Source organism: Microcaecilia unicolor, chromosome 4, assembly GCF_901765095.1.
Source record: "Microcaecilia unicolor chromosome 4, aMicUni1.1, whole genome shotgun sequence".
Taxonomy (NCBI): domain Eukaryota; kingdom Metazoa; phylum Chordata; class Amphibia; order Gymnophiona; family Siphonopidae; genus Microcaecilia; species Microcaecilia unicolor.
The window spans coordinates 198160023-198180845 of NC_044034.1; the positions used below are offsets into that span (position 1 = coordinate 198160023).

At 43.3% G+C, this 20823-nt stretch overlaps 1 protein-coding gene across 2 annotated transcripts in view; it reads left to right on the forward strand.

Moving 5' to 3' along the window:
* CARS1 (cysteinyl-tRNA synthetase 1) overlaps positions 1–20823 on the forward strand; it is a 256464-nt gene that overhangs the window by 21768 nt on the left and 213873 nt on the right. For both annotated transcript variants that reach the window (XM_030201116.1, XM_030201118.1), the window contains one exon: positions 8522–8613. In XM_030201116.1, coding sequence (XP_030056976.1) covers positions 8522–8613 — 92 coding nt within the window. The remainder of the gene's footprint in view (positions 1–8521; positions 8614–20823) is intronic.

Consider the following 20823-nt stretch of genomic DNA (forward strand, 5'->3'; position numbering starts at 1 on the left):
GCGTGGAAGAGGTTTGCATTATAATGGAAGCAGTGTGTGCAAATCAAGTTCATACATATTTATTGTGGATATCCTGAAAACCTGACTGGCAAGGGGTACTCCAGGGCTGGACTTGGAAAGTACTGCTCTAGGGGAAAGGTCAGATTAAAATTAGTTAATACCTTATTACATCAAGTATTAGGTCATTATTTTGGGGCAACCCAATATTAACAATTCTTATTCAACAGAAAAGTAAAAGATAATTGGCTAATTTATATGAAAAATAATTTTCAGGCCATCACTAACAAGTTATTTATTTTAGATCTGATTTATTTAGTCAAGATTGTAGTCAGTTGGTGAATCTGTTCCTTGGGGAGGTTAAAATGGGGTGGGATGAGTTTGGGGTAGTGAAAATCCTTGCGGTGGTGAGTTTGTTTTTCTCTCAGTCTCAGCCCATAACCATTATACAGCAATAAAAGGTAATACCACTTGTTTTTAATCTAGGTTTTATATATTTGACAAATGGAACTTCATACTCCTTAAGTATTAGACTTTCAATGAATGTTAGTTTTGTTTCACCTCAGTAACACAACTTCCCTCTTCTGCCAGGCATATTGGGAAAGAATTCAAAACCCATCAAAAACTCACTCGAACTACAGAAAGCCTGTCATACAATAATCACACTGACAGGATTCAAATGAAGAGGCAGCACTATTACAGTGGGATCTAAAACACCGATACCCCCTCATATTTGGTAAACAAAACAAGCTGGATTCCTATCTATCCCTCTGCCTTCTTTGCCCTTGAGTGACCTAGAGGGGGATGCCCATCTCCGAGGACGGGGGCGCGGGACAGACCGTATTATCGAAAAAGGTGGGCGGCCATCTTTTCTTTCGATAATACGGTTTGTGCCGGCCAAATGCTTAGGATTTGGGTGTATTTGAGATGGTTGGCATCGGTTTTCAGCGATAATGGAAACCGAAGCTGGCCATCTCAAAAACGACCAAATCCAAGCCCTTTGGTCGTGGGAGGGGCCAGGATTCGTAGTGCATTGGTCCCCCTCACAGGCCAGGACACCAACCGGACACCCTAGGGGGGCACTTTTAAAAATTAAAACAAAACAAAACATTAAAATACCACCCAGGTGCATAGCTCCCTTACCTTGGGTGCTGAGCCTCCAAAACCCACTCCCCACAACTCTACACCATTACAATAGCACTTATGGGTGAAGGGGGGGCACCTAGATGTGGGTGCAGTGGGTTTTCGGGGGGGTTTGGAGGGCTCCCATTTACCTGCACAAGTGGAAACAGGTAGGAGGGGATGGGCCTGGGTCCACCTGCCTGAAGTGCACTGCACCCACTAAAAACTGCTCCAGGGACCTGTATACTGCTGATATTTGAGGCTGGCAAAAAAAATGTTTTTAAAGTTTGTTTTTTTGGGCAGTTTGGGCACTTTTATTGGGACTTGGACCTAAAAGAAAGGGTCCAAAAAAAGCGGATCAAATTCTCGCTAGGGCCGCCCTTCTTTTTTCCATTATCATCCGAGGGCGCCCGTCTCTTAAGCACGCCCCTGTCCCGCCTTCGCTACCCTTCTGAACGCCCCTGGGAACTTTGTTCGTCCCCGTGATGGACTGCAGTTGGGGGCGCCCAAAATCGCCTTTCAATTATACCGATTTGGGCGCCCGCGAGAGAAGGGCTGCCATCTCCCGATTTGGGTCGGAAGATGCCCGCCCTTCTCTTTCGAAAATAAGCTGGCTAGCCTCACCCGGCAGAAGAACAGCAGTGAAAACTGCACATCCTCACTCTTTTTACAGTCTCATGTATTAGTCAAGTTCTCTCCCTCTCTAGAAATCCTTTCACAGCACCTCTTCTAGACTGAGAACAACTCAGCCTGGCTTACTTATGTTACGGTCCCAATCATTGTGTAACAGGCATGCACCAGATCTGGCTCAATGAGGTAGTCTTTTCCTCTCAAACTCTTGTGTTCCAAAGAGGGAGAGAATGTCACTGATACATGAGTGTTTTGTACCGTGCTAGAGGCACTTATAAGTGTTTTCCCAAGATCTTTTCAGATGTTATGACTCCTGACACAGGTATCATTTCCGAAACATGGATCCATGTTGAGTCTTCTTGGCAGGCCTGTTAATGCATGTTGTATGGTTTCTTTACCATGTTGGATTGATGGTAAGAGAATAAACCTTTTCTTCAGACTTTGGATGTACTACCACTACTACTTAACATTTCTAAAGTGCTACTAGGGTTACGCAGCGCTGTACAATTTAATATGGAAGGACAGTCCTTGCTCGAAGAGCTTACAATCTAAAAAGACAATGTACAGTTAATCAGGTCAGACAGATTGGGGCAACCTATATGTTCGAAAGGTTAGGTTCCGAACTCAGCATTGAAGAGGTGAGCTTTAAGCAAGGATTTGAAGATGGGTAGGGAGGGGGCTTGGCGTAGGGATTCAGGAAGACTGTTCCAGGCATAGGGTGAGGCAAGGCAAAATGAGCGGAGCCTGGAGTTGGCAATGGTGGAGAAGGGTACTGAGAGGAGGGATTTGTCATGTGAGCGGAGGTTACGGGCAGGAACGTAGGATGTGTTGCCCTCTTGTTGGAAAGACTGGGAAGTGTATTTTCAAAGCACTTAGACCGGTGATTTTCAACCTTTTTAATCTCCCTGCACACTTACATGGCACACACTTACCCGCCTGTCTCACTAAGATACATTCCATCCCCACCCGTACCTGTAACCTTCTGAAGTAGTTTTCATTTAATTATGCTACTGAAATACATTAGAGTATCAGTACACTTGCTACTGGGAAACTGGAACAACATATATTAGTGTCTGTGCTCCGTTTCAGATAGCACCAGCGTTTTTGTGCTTATTCTTTCTACCCCGTGTAATTTTGGAGGAACATCTGTATACGTCAATTTGAAGACCCCTGAGGAAGGCCTATTTGGCCGAAACACGGACCATGTAGGGCCCTAATAAAACTATTTTGGTGCTCTTACTCTTTGTGGTCTTCAGTCTGGTCCTTTTGGTTTCTTCCGCTCTTCTTGTAGTTGCTTGTGCGCTTTGCGGGAGATCTGGACCCTCTTTTGGGTGGCCACAACATGGATCGTTACAGATTCCTGCACAGACACCACATACCAGCAGATTCCTTCACCTTAGTTGCAGATTCAGAACGTGACTCTCGCCTGATGCAAAAAATATGCAGACAAAAACTGAAAGCAGAAATACCAGACTCTGCATGTTATGCAACACCAGAGAAATAGAAAGAAAAGTATGCTCTGTACAGTGCAAATAAAGCTGACATGTAAATTTTCAATATCAATATAATTCAATCACTAAGCTAAAAATAAAATCATTTTTCCTACTTTTGTAGTCTGGTGATTTTATTATTCCAATCATCTTGTTCCCAAGCTTTAGCTCTGCTTTCTTCTGTCCGTCCTCGTAACTCTTTCCAGGGCTTCCTTTCCGTTTGCAATTTCTTTTCTAATCTCCTGCCCAGTTTGGTTCTGATCTTTCACTTTCAGCTTTCTTTAATTTCTCTGCCTCCTTCTCAAATCTGTCTTGTTTTCCATCACTCTTCCCTTCATGTGCAGCCTGTCCCTCCTCTCCCTTGGATCTAGTCTCTTCTCAGGCCTCTCTCTCCTCTCTGCGCCGATTCTGTCAAACTTTTGTGTTGCTGGCTACAAAGTTTTAAGATCGGAGAGGAGAGAGACCCGAGGAGTGGGAGGAAGAGCATCATAGCATTGCATACTTTGGGAGCAGCTGTGGCACACTAGTTGAAAAACGCTGACTTAGACTTACAAAGTCCCGTAGTAACCTATTGTATATTACTCCAACCTGTCTGTCTGTCCTTCTAAGTAACTAAACACAAGTCTATACAGTAGCTAACAGTGTCCACCACTGCAGCATATAAACTGTTTTATAAAGGACTAAGGAGAGAGACACAGGAGGCTGTAAAGAATATGAGAATAAGCAGTTTATTTAGATTTACCGATCAGGGGTACACTTGATATATAATTATTTCAGTTTCTTGTCAGTACAGCAAATCAGAATAAATCAATCAGCATAGTCCATAAGCTTTTTCTGATAGAGAGTGGTAAACCGGTCGCAAAGTGCGAATTCACAGTATTACTTCTCTAACTTCTAAAGATTACAGCTGACAACTAAATACCCTAAAAATCACATGCACTTGCGTCATATTTATTTCTGTTCTCATTCTCCAGGTGTAATTAAAATTTACTAATTTGCTTAATATCAAATTATCTTTGTCAGCATTACTAAATTTTCATTTAATCAGCACTTAGTTACCTGAAATTACTTAATCTAACATTTACTGTAATTTCACCTATCAGCAGGTCATCAGGGTCATTCATATTTGCAACACAATTGTCTCTGTAACCACAGGTTCTGCTTACTCTTACCACAAGTTTCTGTTTACTTCCTACTACCTGTTGAACTATCAAAATTCCCCTAAATTAGCTGGGTCTATAAACTATCTTTTAATGTAATCATATCTCGGGTCCTTAGTAAAAACTGTTTGCAAACCATTTTTATTTCCTGGTTAGGCCATATTGCAAAGCTACTACAAGAAAAGCTGCTACAGGGCCATTTCCAGTAAATTTTTCAGTTTGCCCTTTTTAACCTTTTGAGGCCTAGTTCAGCACACAATCTGACAGACTATTGTTCAGCCTGTGATATGGTCCTATGGTCATGTCCAGCATGTCCTATATGATCCATAGTAACACTGTGGAACTTTGTAAAGTCTTAAGTGCTTTGAAAATGAGCCCCTGAGTGTCCACCCCCCACTCTCTGTTTTTCTTCAACATGACATTTTACCATAAACTATAGCTCCCACAGATCAATCCAGCGACTTGTGGGTTATGTCCCTCTACCAGCAGGTGGAGATGAACTTCAGAGATTTACTGTATGTGGTCATGTGCAGCCACCTTAACCTCAGTATTCTCTCTTATCTAGCAGGTGGATAGTCATAATCATGCAGATCTGGATTGGTTGGCTCCTGGCTTGGTCCCCTTGGGTCTAGTCGAGCTTCTGGAGTCTGAGGTGTCCCGGTCCTGGGATTTGGGTAAGGGATCACACCTGGTGGTGCCAGGCCCCCTCCTCTCTGCCTGACCGAGTTTGTGGTTCTCACTCTCCTGACTTTAAAAAGAGTCTGAGGTTTCTTTTGCTCTGGCGTCCTCTCCTGCTCTTATTTAAAAAAAACACCCAACCCTCCTCAGTCTGTTTTGTCCGGTGCGGTGAGCTCATGCCGGTTTGTAGTACCGACTGAGGGGTGTGAGGACCGACTTGGCATGAGGGATTGAGTAGTCTTTATCCTACCTGCGCTGGTGGAGGTGAGCAAATGTGGCTTCTGGTGTGAAAGCTGCTGGAGCTCCACCCACTGTGCATATGCAGGCCACTGTACAGCCCAACACAGTGGAGCGTTGTGCTCCTTCCTGGCTCGTTTTGGCTGGCACAGGGTAGCTGTTGGGCACATGCATGCACTTGAGGGTGCCATCTTTCCTGCCGTGCCACATGGCGAGGCTGAAGCTCCAGTGCTTCCTTGGGGCTCGATTCGCCTGCAATTCCGGCAGTTTTAAGTGCGGGCCTTTCCAAAGATGTGACTGGTGAACTGGGATGGATCACTCCTAGTTAGTTCAAATTTGGTATTTTTTTTTTTTTTTTTTTTAAGGAACAAGGGCTTCTAAGAAGGAGGCCTGGGGCGGTTTGCGGACTCCTGTGAGAGTCCTTGGGTCTCTCGCATCTTCCCAAGGGCGAGGGTGGAGGCCCAGTAGACCCATGCGGCTCTTCTGTGCCAGCGAGAACCTTAAACTGCAGCTTGGCAAGTACTTACCTTCTGGTGGACATGACTGTGCCTTGCGAGGTGATTTATGGTTTGAGTGCACCCTCTTATAGTTGCACTATTTCTGGACCCTTCCCAATGATGCAGGAAGTGTGTGCATCATTAAGAACATAAGAATAGCAATACTGGAGCAGACCAGTGGTCCATCTGACCCAGTATCCTGCTTCCAACAGTGACCAATGCATTTCACAAGTACCTGGCAGAAACCCAATTAATAGCAACATTTCATTTTACCACTCCAGGGGCAAGCAGTGGCTTCCCTCATGTCTATCTCAATAAGACTATGAACATTTCCTCCAGGAACTTGTCCAATCCTTTTTTAAACCCAGATATGCTAACCACTGTTACCACATCCTCCAGCAACAAGTTCCAGAGCTTTGAGTGAAAAAATATTTTCTCCTATTTGTTTTAAAAGTATTTCCATATAATTTCATTGTGTGTCCCCTGATCTTTGTACTTTTTGAAAGAGTGAAAAATCGATTTACTTTTATCCATTCTACTCCACTCAGCTGTCCCTTTTCCAAGCTGAAGAGCCCTAACCTCTTTACCCTTTCCGGATATGGGAGGCATTCCATCCCTTTTATCATTTTGGTTGCTCTTCTTTGAACCTTTTTTGTAATTCCAGTATATCTTTCTTTTTTTTTGAGGGGAAAAGGGGAACAGGATTAGGGCAGATCCTACTCTATGTTTTTCACTCTTTTTCCCTTTCTCAGAGCATGGCAGCACAGACAGGGTTCAGTTAGTCAGGCTTATTTATTTATGAATTCTATGTGGCTTACAATATTTGACTCCGTGTTTTTTGTGCGAAATCCTTTTTTGTTGTAGGTTTCAAGGGCCCAGGAAAACCACTTTCAGGGTTTCTGCTTCCACTATGACAAGCTTCCTTGCTGCTGGCAGAATGAGCTCTGCTTCAACTCCAGGTCTGCCTATGCCTGCTGCTCTCCCATTGATGGAGTCTCTGTTCGCTCCCTGGGCAGGACTCCTCTATGAGTTTCATGAGAAGTGGACCAAGATTGCCTCAAACCAACGTGTCTTTGTTTTTCTATTGCACTGTTACAATCTGGACTTCTCTCGTTCCAGAAAACAGCAATGCAGATGATCCACAAAATCAAATGTGGAAACAGCCAAAGCAGAGCAGTCGGTGGTGAACATTAATCTTTATTAAGAGTAACAACCCAATCAAACACCAGATACAGGCCGTGTTTCACCCAAAAAGCTGCGTCAGGGGCTATAAAATCATAAATAATCACAATTACATATATAAAAATATAAGACACAGTGAAAAATACATAAAAGCATATATAAAAGCAAAACAACCAAAATACCATGACATGTAGGGATCAACATACATAAATATTAAAAATGTGATATCATGAGTGTAATAAATGAGAGAGAGAGAGATATATAGATATGGATAATAAATAATGACAAAATAATGAAATAGCATAAAAAGAAACTAGAAAAATAGGAGACATACCTATAGAGTGATCTTTATCACCAAGCATTTAGAATGGATACAACAATAAAACAAAACATAATAATAAAAACTACTAAACAGTAACATTTACAAATATGGAAGAGAGGTAAAAAGGTCACTTACTAATAACCATGGCATCACAACGGATAGAAACCCCCCCAGCTCAAACACTAATTTCAGGCAATTCTTGCCACCTTGCCAACATTTCTACCTTTAGGCTCAGTCGAATCTGTCCGCAGTTGGGGGAATGGGACGTTGTTCCCTTTGCTTTGTAGTTCCAACCAGGGAGCTTCCTTCCAGCTGAGTTTGGACACCATAAGAGTCTAGGGTGTTGCACTGCTTTGGTATCGACAATACTGAGGTTAAGGTGGCTGCACATGACCACATATAGTAAACCTCTGAAGTTCTCTCTATCTCCACCTGCTGGTAGAGGGTCATAACCCACAAGTCTTTGGATTGATCTGTTGGGACTAATGGAAAGAAAATGATCAGGTAAGGACTAATTTTACCTTATTTTACAGTGCTTTAAATGTACTTTGGGTATAGAGAGTGGCATGTAAATGGCATAAATATATAAATAAGAGTAAAGAAAATTATTCTTCCCAGATAGTGTGGCAAATGCATAGAATCACCTTCCAGTGGTGGAAACAGATATGGTTACAGAATCTGAGATGACAGGATAGACAGTGGATGTTTAATCTGCAAAATGTGAAGGGAGCAGTCAGGATCAGTTGGGATTTGTAGCGCTGCAAAAGGGAGGGAAATTGGTGGACTAGATGAATTTTATGATCCTTATCTGTTATCAGATTCTCTGTTTTTTTTGTTTGTTTGTTTGTTTCTGAGAATCAGATCATTGTGGTAGATTAGGAAGGGGCAAACTAGGTGGATCTTGTTGTCTTTATTTACCCTCATATTCTGTGTTTGATCATGGCTGGGCAGAAACTTGAGATGTGATCCCAGAACCTGCATATGTAGGTTGTGCCTCCAGGTATGGGTGGGCTTTTGGTCCCTTTGTGCACTGAGAACATTGCATTGATGGCCTAGCCCTAGTTTAATTCTTGTTTGTTCTTCATAGATTTGTATAGGGCTGTTTCACAACCATTGATTTGGCACATAATTCAGCCATAAAGGAGTTAGCACTCTAGTTGTAAAAGCATGAACTGATCCCTTTTGTTTTTCTTTGTATTTTCTTAGGTAAAGGCAAACGAGCGCAGCCACAGTGGTCTCCACCAGATGCAAAGGATCCACCAAAACTCCATCTATACAATAGTCTCACTCGCAGTAAGGTATGCAAACTACACTTTACAGAGGACACTCTTACTTTCACATGGGAAAAAAAAACAAACCTCTGAGGTTACTCTTCTACATTGATCTAATGATTTGACAGAAGCATAGATACATTTTGGTAATATGTGGCTGGCTAAATTATCAATGAACATATGTAAGACTTGGGGGGGGGGGGTAGTTTTCTAAAGATTTTTTCACGTGTAAAGTACTCATAGAAAATAACTTTTCTTGTAAAAACTGTGCTGCTGAGTACGTGTGACAACTGTGCATGCCAACAGAATTGCATGTTGTATGTAGTCATTCCTGGGGTGGAGTTGTATATGTATATTTTATAAAATACACATGTATGTTCACATATATATACTTATTTGAGAGAATTTGTTCATGATTAGGAATAGTTCTGAGAATTTCTAATTTATAAAGAAACATAGGTACTTCATGTTGCCAGTATAAAGTATCAAAACCCTAAACTTGCAGAGTGATACTGTGTATATCAAAAGTGAAAGGGGGGGAAAGTCTCAACTAGTACGGCACCATTGAAGATCAAAATCTATTGCACGCACAACAAGTCATCATAGACTGAAAAACCCCCCGATGAAAAAAAAATCAAATTTTTAAAAATTTAATAGTGCTATTCTAGTAGAACCAAAAAATCAAATCAAAATTATGTGTCCAAAAAAATGTTGATATGATTTGATTTTTTGGTTCTACTAGAATAACACTATTAAATTTTTAAAAATTTGATTTTTTTTCATCGGGGGTTTTTTCAGTCTATGATGACTTGTGCGTGCAATAGATTTTGATCTTGAATGTTGCTGTACTAGTTGAGACTTTTTCCCCCCTTTGATTTTTGATATAGACAGTATCACTCTGCAAGTTTAGGGTTTTGATTTTTCAACATTATTCAGGAGTTGTGTTGATCTGAATATGATAACTGTGCCAGTATAAAGTATAACTTTTCCCTAAGTGACGACCTGAAACAAGTGGCACCTCCCAGAGTTTGGAAGGACATCAGAGACTAAAAAAAAAGCTGACAGTTGAGAATTTCCTAGAGGCCTTGGACTATTCACATGTGGATAAAAAGACAACTATGTCAAAACAGGTTGTCATTGGAATACACACTTAGAGAAAACGGCATCACAAAAAAGGTCTTATGCCTCACTAACAAATGCTTAGCTTGGTTTTCTCCAGAACTTCGGCTCATTAAAAGCAAAGGATGGAAACTGGAAAGGAGATGGTGTAAATCTCGCCTGGATGAAGACAGGCTAAACTGTAGGAAGCACACGACAAAAGTACCGCCAAGCCTTAACAGCAACCAAAAAATTATTTCCTCAGTGCATTGCACAGGCTGCTAATTCAACTAATCAGTTGTTCAGTATAGTAAACAGCCTACTGCAACCCCCACAACAGAACTGAACTGCTATGATTTTACTGCATTAAAAATCTTTCCCAGGATTTACAGAATCCCATTCAGCCTCCAATCGGTTAACTGGGAGTGCACAAACTCGTCCCCTCTTGACAGTGACAGATGGGACTTTTTGTTGATGATATGTTGAAACCCTCTGCTCAGTGTTCCGCGGCGTCTAAGAAAGCAAATAGAATGTTAGGTATTATTAGGAAAGGAAGAAACAAAAGTGAGGACATTATAATGCCTTTGTATCGGTCCATGGTGCAACTGCACCTTGAATATTGTGTTCAATTCTTGTCTCTGTATCTCAAAAAAGATATAGTGGAATTAGAAAAGGTACAGAGAAAGGTGACAAAAATGATAAAGGGGATGTGGGACGAGTTCCTTATGAGGAAAGGCTGAAGCGTCTAGGGCTCTTCAGCTTGGAGAAAAAACATGTCACGGAAGAAGGAACCGTCTGAAAATAACAAGAAGCAGCATAAGGAGTGTCAATGCAAATGCAAGGCGCAGATAAAGAAGGCCAAGAGGGATTACGAAAAAAAGATGGCATTAGAGGAAAAAAAACATAGTGTAATTTTTTTTCGGTATATTAAAAGCAGGAAGCCGGCAAAAGAATCGGTTGGGCCGCTGGATGACTGAGGGGTAAAAGGGGCGATCAAGGAAGACAAAGACGTAGCGGAGAGACTGAATGAATTCTTTGCTTCGGTCTTCACCGAGGAAGATTTGGGTGGGATACCGGTGTCGGAAATGGTATTTCAAGCGGTCGATTCGGAGAAACTTACTGACTTCACGGTAAACCTGGAGGACGTAATGGGGCAGTTCGGCAAACTGAAGAGTAGCAAATCTCCTGGACCGGATGGTATTCATCCTAGAGTACTGATAGAACTGAAAAATGAGCTTGTGGAGCTACTGCTAGTGATATGCAACCTATCCTTAAAATCGAGCATGGTACCGGAAGATTGGAGGGTGGCCAATGTAACGCCCATTTTTAAAAAAGGCTCCAGGGGAGATCCGGGAAATTATAGACCGGTGAGTCTGACGTCAGTGCCCGGGAAAATGGTAGAGGCTATTAAAAACAAAATTACAGAGCACATCCGAGGACATGGATTACTGAGACCGAGTCAGCACGGCTTTTGTGTGGGGAAATCTTGCCTGACCAATTTACTTCAATTCTTTGAAGGAGTAAACAAACATGTGGACAAAGGGGAACCGGTTGATATTGTGTATCTGGATTTCCAAAAGGCGTTTGACAAGGTACCTCATGAAAGGCTACAGAGGAAATTGGAGGGTCATGAGATAGGAGGAAAAGTCCTATTGTGGATTAAAAACTGGTTGAAGGATAGGAAACAGAGAGTGGGGTTAAATGGGCAGTATTCACAATGGAGAAGGGTAGTTAGTGGGGTTCCTCAGGGGTCTGTGCTAGGACCGCTGCTTTTTAATATATTTATAAATGATTTAGAGATGGGAGTAACTAGCGAGGTAATTAAATTTGCTGATGACACAAAGTTATTCAAAGTTGTTAAATCGCGACAGGATTGTGAAAAATTACAAGAGGACCTTACAAGACTGGGAGACTGGGCGGCTAAATGGCAGATGACGTTTAATGTGAGCAAGTGCAAGGTGATGCATGTGGGGAAAAAGAACCCGAATTATAGCTACGTCATGAAAGGTTCCACGTTAGGAGTTACGGACCAAGAAAGGGATCTGGGTGTCGTCGTCGATAATACACTGAAACCTTCTGCTCAGTGTGTTGCTGCGGCTAGGAAAGCGAATAGAATATTGGGTATTTATTAGGAAAGGTATGGAAAACAGGTGTGAGGATGTTATAATGCCATTGTATCGCTCCATGGTGTGACCGCACCTTGAGTATTGTGTTCAATTCTGGTCGCCGCATCTCAAGAAAGATATAGTAGAATTGGAAAAGGTGCAGAGAAGGGCGACTAAAATGATAGCGGGGCTGGGACGATTTCCCTGTGAAGAAAGATTAAGGAGGCTAGGGCTATTCAGCTTGGAGAAGAGACGGCTGAGGGGAGACATTATACAGGTATATAAAATAATGAGTGGAGTGGAACAGGTGGATGTGACGCGTCTGTTCACGCTTTCCAAAAATACTAGGACTAGGGGGCATGCAATGAAACTACAGTGTAGTAAATTTAAAACAAATCGGAGAAAACTTTTCTTCACCCAACGTATAATTACACTCTGGAATTCGTTGCCGGAGAAAGTGGTGAAGGCGGTTAGCTTAGCAGAGTTTAAAAAGGGGTTGGACGGTTTCCTAAAGGACAAGTCCATAAACCGCTACTAAATGGACTTGGGAAAAATCCACAATTCCAGGAATAACATGTATAGAATGTTTGTACTTTTGGGAAGCTTGCCAGGTGCCCTTGGCATGGATTGGCTGCTGTCGTGGACAGGATGCTGGGCTCGATGGACCCTTGGTTTTTTCCCAGTATGGCATTACTTATGTACTTATAACCCGGGATGGGAGCCCTTGGGCTGCAACAGACAAGTCCTCTGGGGAGGTGCAGAGCAGAGGTGAAACAGGCACTGAATACAAACAAGATACCAGACATGGCAAATAGAGCACACTCAAGACAAGGTGAAACCAGAACCTGCTAAAGTGAAAACCAGGAACAGAACTTAACAAAACCAGGAACAAAGGAAGCACACTCGTACGCGCCGCAAGGCCAAACTGGAACTTGCCCATAGCAGAGTCCAAGCATATGGGCCGCAAGGCCGAACTGGAACCCACTCATACCAGAGGGAAGGGAAGAAAAACAGAACGGAATCTCTTGAGCAAGTACTACTCAAGCAGTGCACACACACTGCACTAAACAGCCACAAACAAGGGGTCAAAAGACCCTACATACAGGCACAAAGAAACTGAAGGGGAAAGGGCAACCCCACTTAGACTCACATGGTAGAAACCACAAGTAAAAGATAAGAACCACACAGGGAGGCAGCACAGGGCTGTGCTTAGAACCACAGCTATAAACAAATAGTCCTAACCAAGTCAAACAGACATCACACAGAGAGGTAGCTCAGGGATGAGCTAGTAGTCCCAGCTAAATGGAAGAACTGTCCACTCATGCCACACAGAGAAGCAGCTCAAGGCTGAGCTAGTAGTCACAGCTAACAGAAGATCCACCCACTCAAAACCAAACAGAGAGGACGCTCAGGGCTGCGCTAGTAGACACAGCTAAACGGAAGAGCAACCCACTCAGACTCAAAACAGAAATCTCACAGAGAGGACTCATTAAACAGAACTCACACAGGGAAAACTCAAGACAAGGCCACACGGCCATAGTAAAGGTACACTCACGGCTATGCCACGTAGCACTCAAGGATAAGGGAAGCCACTCATGAAGGAACACTCCAAGCTGTACCATACAGCACTCGGGGAAGAGGGAAGTCACTCAAAGAAATACTCAAGGAAAAAGGGAAGCCACTCATAGGAATACACAAGGCTGGCCACACAGCACTCAAGGGTAAAGGGAAGCCACTCATAAGAATATACAAGGCTGTGCCACACGGCACTCATGGATAAAGGGAAGCCACTTATAGGAATACACAAGGCTGTGCCACAGAGTTAAATAAGACACTAGAGACAAAGGGAAAAGCAAGCAAAAAGTGAAGGCTGCCTTTACATACACAAATCAGGTAAGGTACAATGGTCACAAGAACCAGCAAACAAACGCAGCAGACAAAGAGTTAAGGCAGGCTAAAGGGAAGGGCTGCTTCTAATACACAAGTCAGAAAGAAGCCGGGCTTACACTGCAGTAAGGTTTAAAGCAAACAAAGGGAAAAACAAACAATGTTCTTACCAGAACTCAGCCAGCACACAGCTGGGTAAGGAAAGGCAGGCAGAGACAGAGCACACACAGCTGCACAGATGGAAAGTAATCAAGGAAAACAGTTGGGCTGGCAACAACCAGCTCTCTGAACAGTGAAAGGTAACAAGGGAAACCACACAAGGAAACAGAACAGGCTTATGCTGGAGAGCCTAGATAACAAAGGAAGTAATCCATACAGGTTTAAACCAGAACCACACACACAGAAAAACAGAACAGGAAGCAAAGTTAACAGGCAAGTAATCCATACAGGTTTAAACCGGAACCACCCACACACAGGGAAACAGAAGAGGGCTTTGCTTGAGAGCAAACCTAACAGGAAAGTATTCCATACAGATTCAAACCAAAACCACACACACAGGAAAACAGAACAGGGCTTTGCTTGGAAGCAAAGCTAACAGGCAAGTAATCCATACAGGTTTAAACCAGAACCACACACACGGCTCAGGGAAGACCAGTTCCCTCAGATTCAAACAGTACAACAAGAAAAGGGAAAATAGACCTGTTGCAAAGGCAACGCAGGAAAGCTCCCTGGGTCCTTATAAAGGAGTAGGCTGATGATGTCACAAGTAGGAAATGAAGCAGGGAGACCAAAGCGAGGCTTGGCTAACAGGAAGAACAACAACAGAAAAAAGGCAGACTGGAGAGGTCACAGAACTAGATACAGAGAAACGGTAGGTCTGGACATAAGGGCACGGCCACAACCGTGACAGGACAGCTGAGGGGAGATATGATAGAGGTCTATAAAATGGTGAGTGGAGTGGAGTGGGTAGTCATGAATAGTTTGTTTATTCTTTAAAAAAATGCTAGGACTAGGGTCATGCAATGAAGTTACAAAGTAGTAAGTTGAATACGAATCAGAATTTTTCTTCATTCAACGTGTAATTAAACTCTGGAATCCTTTGGCAGAGAATGTGGTAAAGGCAGTTAGCTTAGCGGGGTTTAAAAAAGGTCTGGACTGCTTCCTAAAGGAATAATCCATAGACCATTATTAAAATGACGTGGGGAAAATCCACTGCTTTATTTCTGGGTTAAGCAGCATAAAATGCATTCTACTTTTTGGGGATCTTGCCAGGTATTTGTGACCTGGATTGGCCACTGTTGGAAAGAGGATGTTGGGCTTGATGGACCTTTTGGTCTCTCCCAGTGTGGAAATACTAATGTACTTAACCCAATGACCTTCGACCAAGTACCTGCTTCCTTGACCCGTGCCCATCAACCATACTGCAGCAGGCAAGTATGGGCCTTTATAGAAGGAGGTGCCACAAAAATTGTGAACTCCTCTCTTTCTAATGGGCAACTGCCAACAGCATTTTAAAAAGGGCAGTGGTTCATCCTTTGCTTAAGAAAAACAACTTTGACCAGGACAAACTTGAAAGTTACAGGCCAGTATCGAACATCCCATTTCTAGGGAAACTCATAAAACAAACAGACTGTGTTCAACTCAGTGATTGGCTAGAAGAGAGAAACTGGCTAGATCCATGTCAATCTGGATTCAGGCCTGGTTATGGAACAGAAACGGTCTTCATATTCCTACCAGATGATCTTCACAGGGGGTTCGTCTCGGTGTTAGTACTGCTAGATTTCTCAGCAGCTTTTGACACTGTGGATCATGATATCATGCTAGCATGACTGACAGAAACAGGTATCGAACAGTACTTGCTTGTTTCAGATCCTATCTATCAGACAGGCAACAATCCATAATGTTTGGCAGCAACTCATTGCCACCATGAGCACTGACCTGTCACCTATTCTGTTCAGTATCTACCTCAAGCCACTAGCCAAGCTGATTTTGTCAATGGACACTCTGTTCTACATCTACATGGATGATGTGCAGCTACTCATACCCATTGAACCTGACTTACCTACAACCCTGAATAAACTGATTACCTGTCTAACATCAATTCAAGAATGGGCAAAACACAACAAACTTTGCCTGAACTCAAGTACCTGACATCAAAATCTCTTTTGGGAAGTACAAACTCCCCCTCAAATCACAAGTCAGGAACCTTGGATTAGAGTTAGACACTTACTCTGATTCCCCAAATCCAGGCAACCTTCAAGAGCTGCTTCTACTATTTGTGATAGCTAATCTGCTTCTCTCCTTACATCGAGAAGGTAAATCTTATTCCAGTTGTGCATGCCATGATAGCATCAAGACTGGATTACTGTAATGCACTACAATGGTCTGGCTACAAAGGGCCTGCACCAGCAATAATTGATTCAGAATGCTGCAGCAAATGACTTCATCACTCCATGTTTGCAAAAACTTCACTGGCTACCAGTACAATACAGGGCTAAATTAAAAACTCCTGTCTGATCTTCACGGTCCTTAAAGGAAATGGCCCTGAGTACCTGAAGAATAGGATGATCCTCTACACATCTCCAAAGACTATCACTAACCACACCCTCTCCAATACACATTACATGATGTGCTACCCACAAGCCCCCACACTCTGGAATGCACTCCCTGAAAGGCAATGCTTAACTCAAGACTTTCTCTACTTTAGGAAGCAGGTGAATGCTTGGCTCTTCAACCAGGCCTTTAATGGAAGAAGTAACTAACTTGTTAGTCTCGCTCACACACACAAGAAGTGATACGGACTGCACATACTGCAGCAGGACATGTTTGTTCACTCCTACCCTAGCTGAGATAATATTTAACTATCTCTCTGACCTCATGTACATCTTTCTTTAAATTTGTCAACCTATTTTCTAACTCCTCTTACTCTCTTACCTATCTATATTCTAACCATCTCTCTGATTGCATGTTCAACTTTCTTTAAATTAGTAGCCTTACTTTCTAACTCCTCTTACTCATATCTGTCTGTATGTTCCATCTTTGCTTATACCCTACACTGTCAATTAAAATGTTCTATTACGTATTGTGTTGACATTGTAAGTAGTATACTATGCCATTCTTTGTATTGTTGTTTGAATATTTTTATTGCTGTAATTGTTTGTTGCTCATGTTTGATTTATTCTTATTGTACACTGCCTTGAGTGAATTCCTTCAAAAAGGCGGTAAATAAATCCTAATAAATATATCTTGAATGATGACATCACACATGTGCCCATTTAATTTCTTTATTGAGACCATAAGGCTCCACTGTTTTCCATCTAAAAATCTCATCTGTTGCTCATTCCTTATGTTGTTATATCACTTCCTCATTGTAACCGGATTTGTTATAAAACTATAAATTGCACATCAGAAACTCTATGACCTGCTTGAGTCCAATGATCAACAAGGGGAGTCTCATCTCTACCTACCCTTAAATTACTAAGGTGCTGTGCTATCTTATGTTTAATTGCTCTTCTAGTTTGTCTCAAATACCATTTGTTACAAGGACATTTGATCCCATAAATAACTTGTTGTGATATGCAGTCAGTATGCTACCATAGCTGATAATTTATTAGTGTTAGGGATTTGAACAACATCTGTAGTTAATGCATATCTACAGTACACATAGTGGCAACGTGCATAGTGACCCCACATACTGCAATCATTCCCTCCCACTGTTTGTCTTTTCACCAGTTCTACCAGATTTTTGCTTCTAGTGTAAGTAAACTTGGGAATAGACTCGGATCCTGAATATAATAACAAAATATTCCAGTGCTTGCAAATAACCCGTTCAGTCTGATACACTTGTGAAAAATAAGGCAACATGCAGATGATTCGGTGTTCCTTATGTTCCCTTGTGCTACCAATTAACCACGTTCTCAGAGGACAAGCAGGCTGAATGTTATCACTGATGGGTCGTCGTCCGCGACGGCCCAGGAGACCGGAACTTGTAAAAAAACAAGAACTTTCCAGAATGAGGCGTCGTGCGGGACAAGATGCACCGCGCATGCACGAGCAAGTTCCTACCCATGACGCGAGCGTGTCGCCTTTAGTTCTTTTCAATCTGTGATCGAAGAAGCACATCCCTTCTGGCTACTGTGTTTTTTTTTTTTTTTTTGTTGTTGTTGGCTCAGGAGACCCAGGTAAACGTTTACCGATTTCCCCCTTCATTTTCTTCTTCTCATCTTTACTACCCTTCTAATATTTAAAAAAAAAAAAAAAAAAAAAGTCCCTTTTTCCTTTAATTTTTAGATTTCTTCACCTTTTTAAGTTTTCTTTTTTTTTTTTTTTTTTGTCGTGGCCGCCCTTAGGCTGCTCGGCCGAGTCTTTTTTTTTTTTTTTTTTTTTTTTTCCCTTTTTTTTTTTGTGCCCTTTTTTTATTTGGCACCATCAAGCCATTTAATTTTGCTGCCGCTGTTTTCCCCGCCCATGTCATCGAAGACTCCCAGCTGTTTCAAGCGTTGTACTTGCTGCAACCGGACCATTTCGAGTACCGACCCCCACGCGTGGTGTCTTCAGTGTCTTGGGCCTGACCATCTTCCAGCTGCCTGTGAGCTGTGTAAATCGATGAAAAAATGGACCCGAGAGGTTCAGTGTGAGAAACTTTTTTTCCAGATCGGTCCGGTCCTTCGACGTTGGCATCGACATCGGTACTGAGGTCGGCAGCGTCGATGTCGAGGGAAGCAGTGACATCGCGTGTTCAGGTAATGGCTGCCGAACGACCGCACCGTGCTGGGAGCAGTGAGGCATCGAGTGGGTCTCCATCTGTCTTGAGGCCTACTGTTATGCAGGCCCCCTGGGACCGACCTTCGTCGGACCTGGCCCCGAGGAGGCGTGAGGATTCCACGTCCTCCTCTTCGGTACCGAGGAGTCTCAATGACGGGTGTTGAGCGAAGGCTAAGAAGCACCGTCATCGCTCTCCTTCCATGCACGGTACCGAGAACTCTGGGGAGCTGAGGGAGTCAGCACCCGAGAAGCGTCGGCGCCGGGAGGACCGCTCACCCCTCCATTCAGGAGGTGCCGATGCGTCAGTCATCTAGCAGCCTGGTACTGGCTCTCGAGCCCCCTCAGATTCTGCAACTGACTCCTGCACCGGCCCCCCAGCGCATCAGGGCCCTTCTTCCAGAGCTTCTGGAAGGGTTGCTTTGCCAGTCTGCCTCGGTGTCGGGGTGCTTGCGCCTTCCGTACCGACTGCAGAGGCAGCATTTGGGCCATCACCTGTGAGGAGATCCCTGTCCTTGGTACCGCTTGGGTTACCGGTGTCGGCTGCCTCCCGGGTCGATTCCCCCTCAACGTCGATGGAGGAAGCTCGACACCCCCCCCGAGCTCGACACCCCACGAGGTCGTCGATCCTCGACGTCGAGACAGGCTTGGGTTCGGGCTGCTCTTAGGGAGCTTTTGTCCAATACCGATGAGGAGCGCTCGTCGGAAGAGGAGGTAGACTCCAGATACTTTTCGGAGGAAGAGTCGTTTGGGCTTCCCTCTGATCCTACTCCTCCAATTGAGAGTGGACGGTCCAACTTTCTCACGATTCCATGGTGGTGGACTCTGCTCTCAGAAGAGCCAAGAGTACTAGAGACTATGCCTCGGCGCCCCCCCCAGGCAGAGAGTCTAGGACATTGGATTCTTTTGGGAGGAGAACGTATCAGGCTGCTATGCTCACCGCCAAGATCCAAACTTACCAGCTCTACACGAGCATCCACTTACGGAACTCGGTGAGGCAGCTGTCCAGTTTAGTTGAAGCACTTCCTCCTGAGCTCGCTGAACCTTTTCACCAGCAGAAGGCGTGTCGCAAATTCCTGGCCAGGGGGTCTTACGACACTTTTGATGTGGCATCCTAGCTGCTCAAGGTACAGTGATGCATAGACTCTCATGGCTGCGTGTCTCTGACCTGGATCTTAAGACCCAGCAGCGAATGGCGGATGTTCCTTGCCGGGGGGATAATCTTTTTGGAGAAAAAGTAGAGGACATGGTCGATCAGATCAAAAAGCACCATGATGTCATGGATTCTCTCTTCCGCTGGACGTCTTCTGCTACCGCCTCCTCTTCTAGGAGGTTTCTTTGGGGGAAGAGGAGTGCTCCCTATTCCTATAACAGGCATAGGTACACTCCTGCTTCTTGGCAGCCAGTTCAGGCTCAGTCCCACCATGCGCATTCCCGTCGACGCCGTGCGCCTACGGCCCCTGCGGCCCCCCAGCAAAAGCAAAGGACGTGCTTTTGACTGGCTCCAGTGCAGCATAGCCGCAGTAAAAGTGTCCATGCCGGATGGCTTGCCTGTTGGGGGGAGGTTGATATTTTTTTCACCAAAGGTGGCCTCTTATAACCTCCGACGGGTGGGTTCTTCAAATAGTCCAGTTAGGATACACTCTAAATCTGGTATCCAAGCCTCCAAATTGCCCACCGGGATCTCATTCCTTCAGCTCCCCAGCACAAGCGGGTAGTTGCAGAGGAACTCTCTGCCCTTCTAAAGGCCAGTGCGGTCGAACCCGTTCCACCAGGGGAAGAAGGGCTGGGATTCTATTCCGGGCCTTCTGTATGTGTATCCTCCCATACCTCTAGTAGGGAAGACTTTACTGAAACTCAAGCAAGACCGAGGAACCATGATTCTTTTTTTTTTTTTTTTTTTTTAATTTATTCTTTAATTTCTTGACATTTACAAGACAAACTTATAAATTGCAACACAGCATGGATTACATAGATCGAATTTTGAGTTATATAATTGAAATTTATCAAAATTATTGGTATATAGTCTATGCATTCTAAACAAAAAAAACTTTTTATAAGAAACTCTTTTTAAATGCTTCCTTAGACCACCATTATTTGTAAGGGGGTGGAGAAAGTAGATGAGAAGATCAAATCAGGTATTTCAAAAAGAGAAAAGGCATATGGCCTGGCCCTAAAACCCAGAATTACTCTACCATATCTTAATTATTTTACACCAACTATCTAGACAGCTTTTTACTTTCTATAAACATTTTAAGTTGTTCTGGCTCATAAAAAATATATTTATTTCCCAAATATTTTATACAACATTTACAGGGATATGACAACAGAAAATTAGCTCCCATAGATTTAACTTCTTCTCTATAAGCAAGGAAAATTTTCCTAC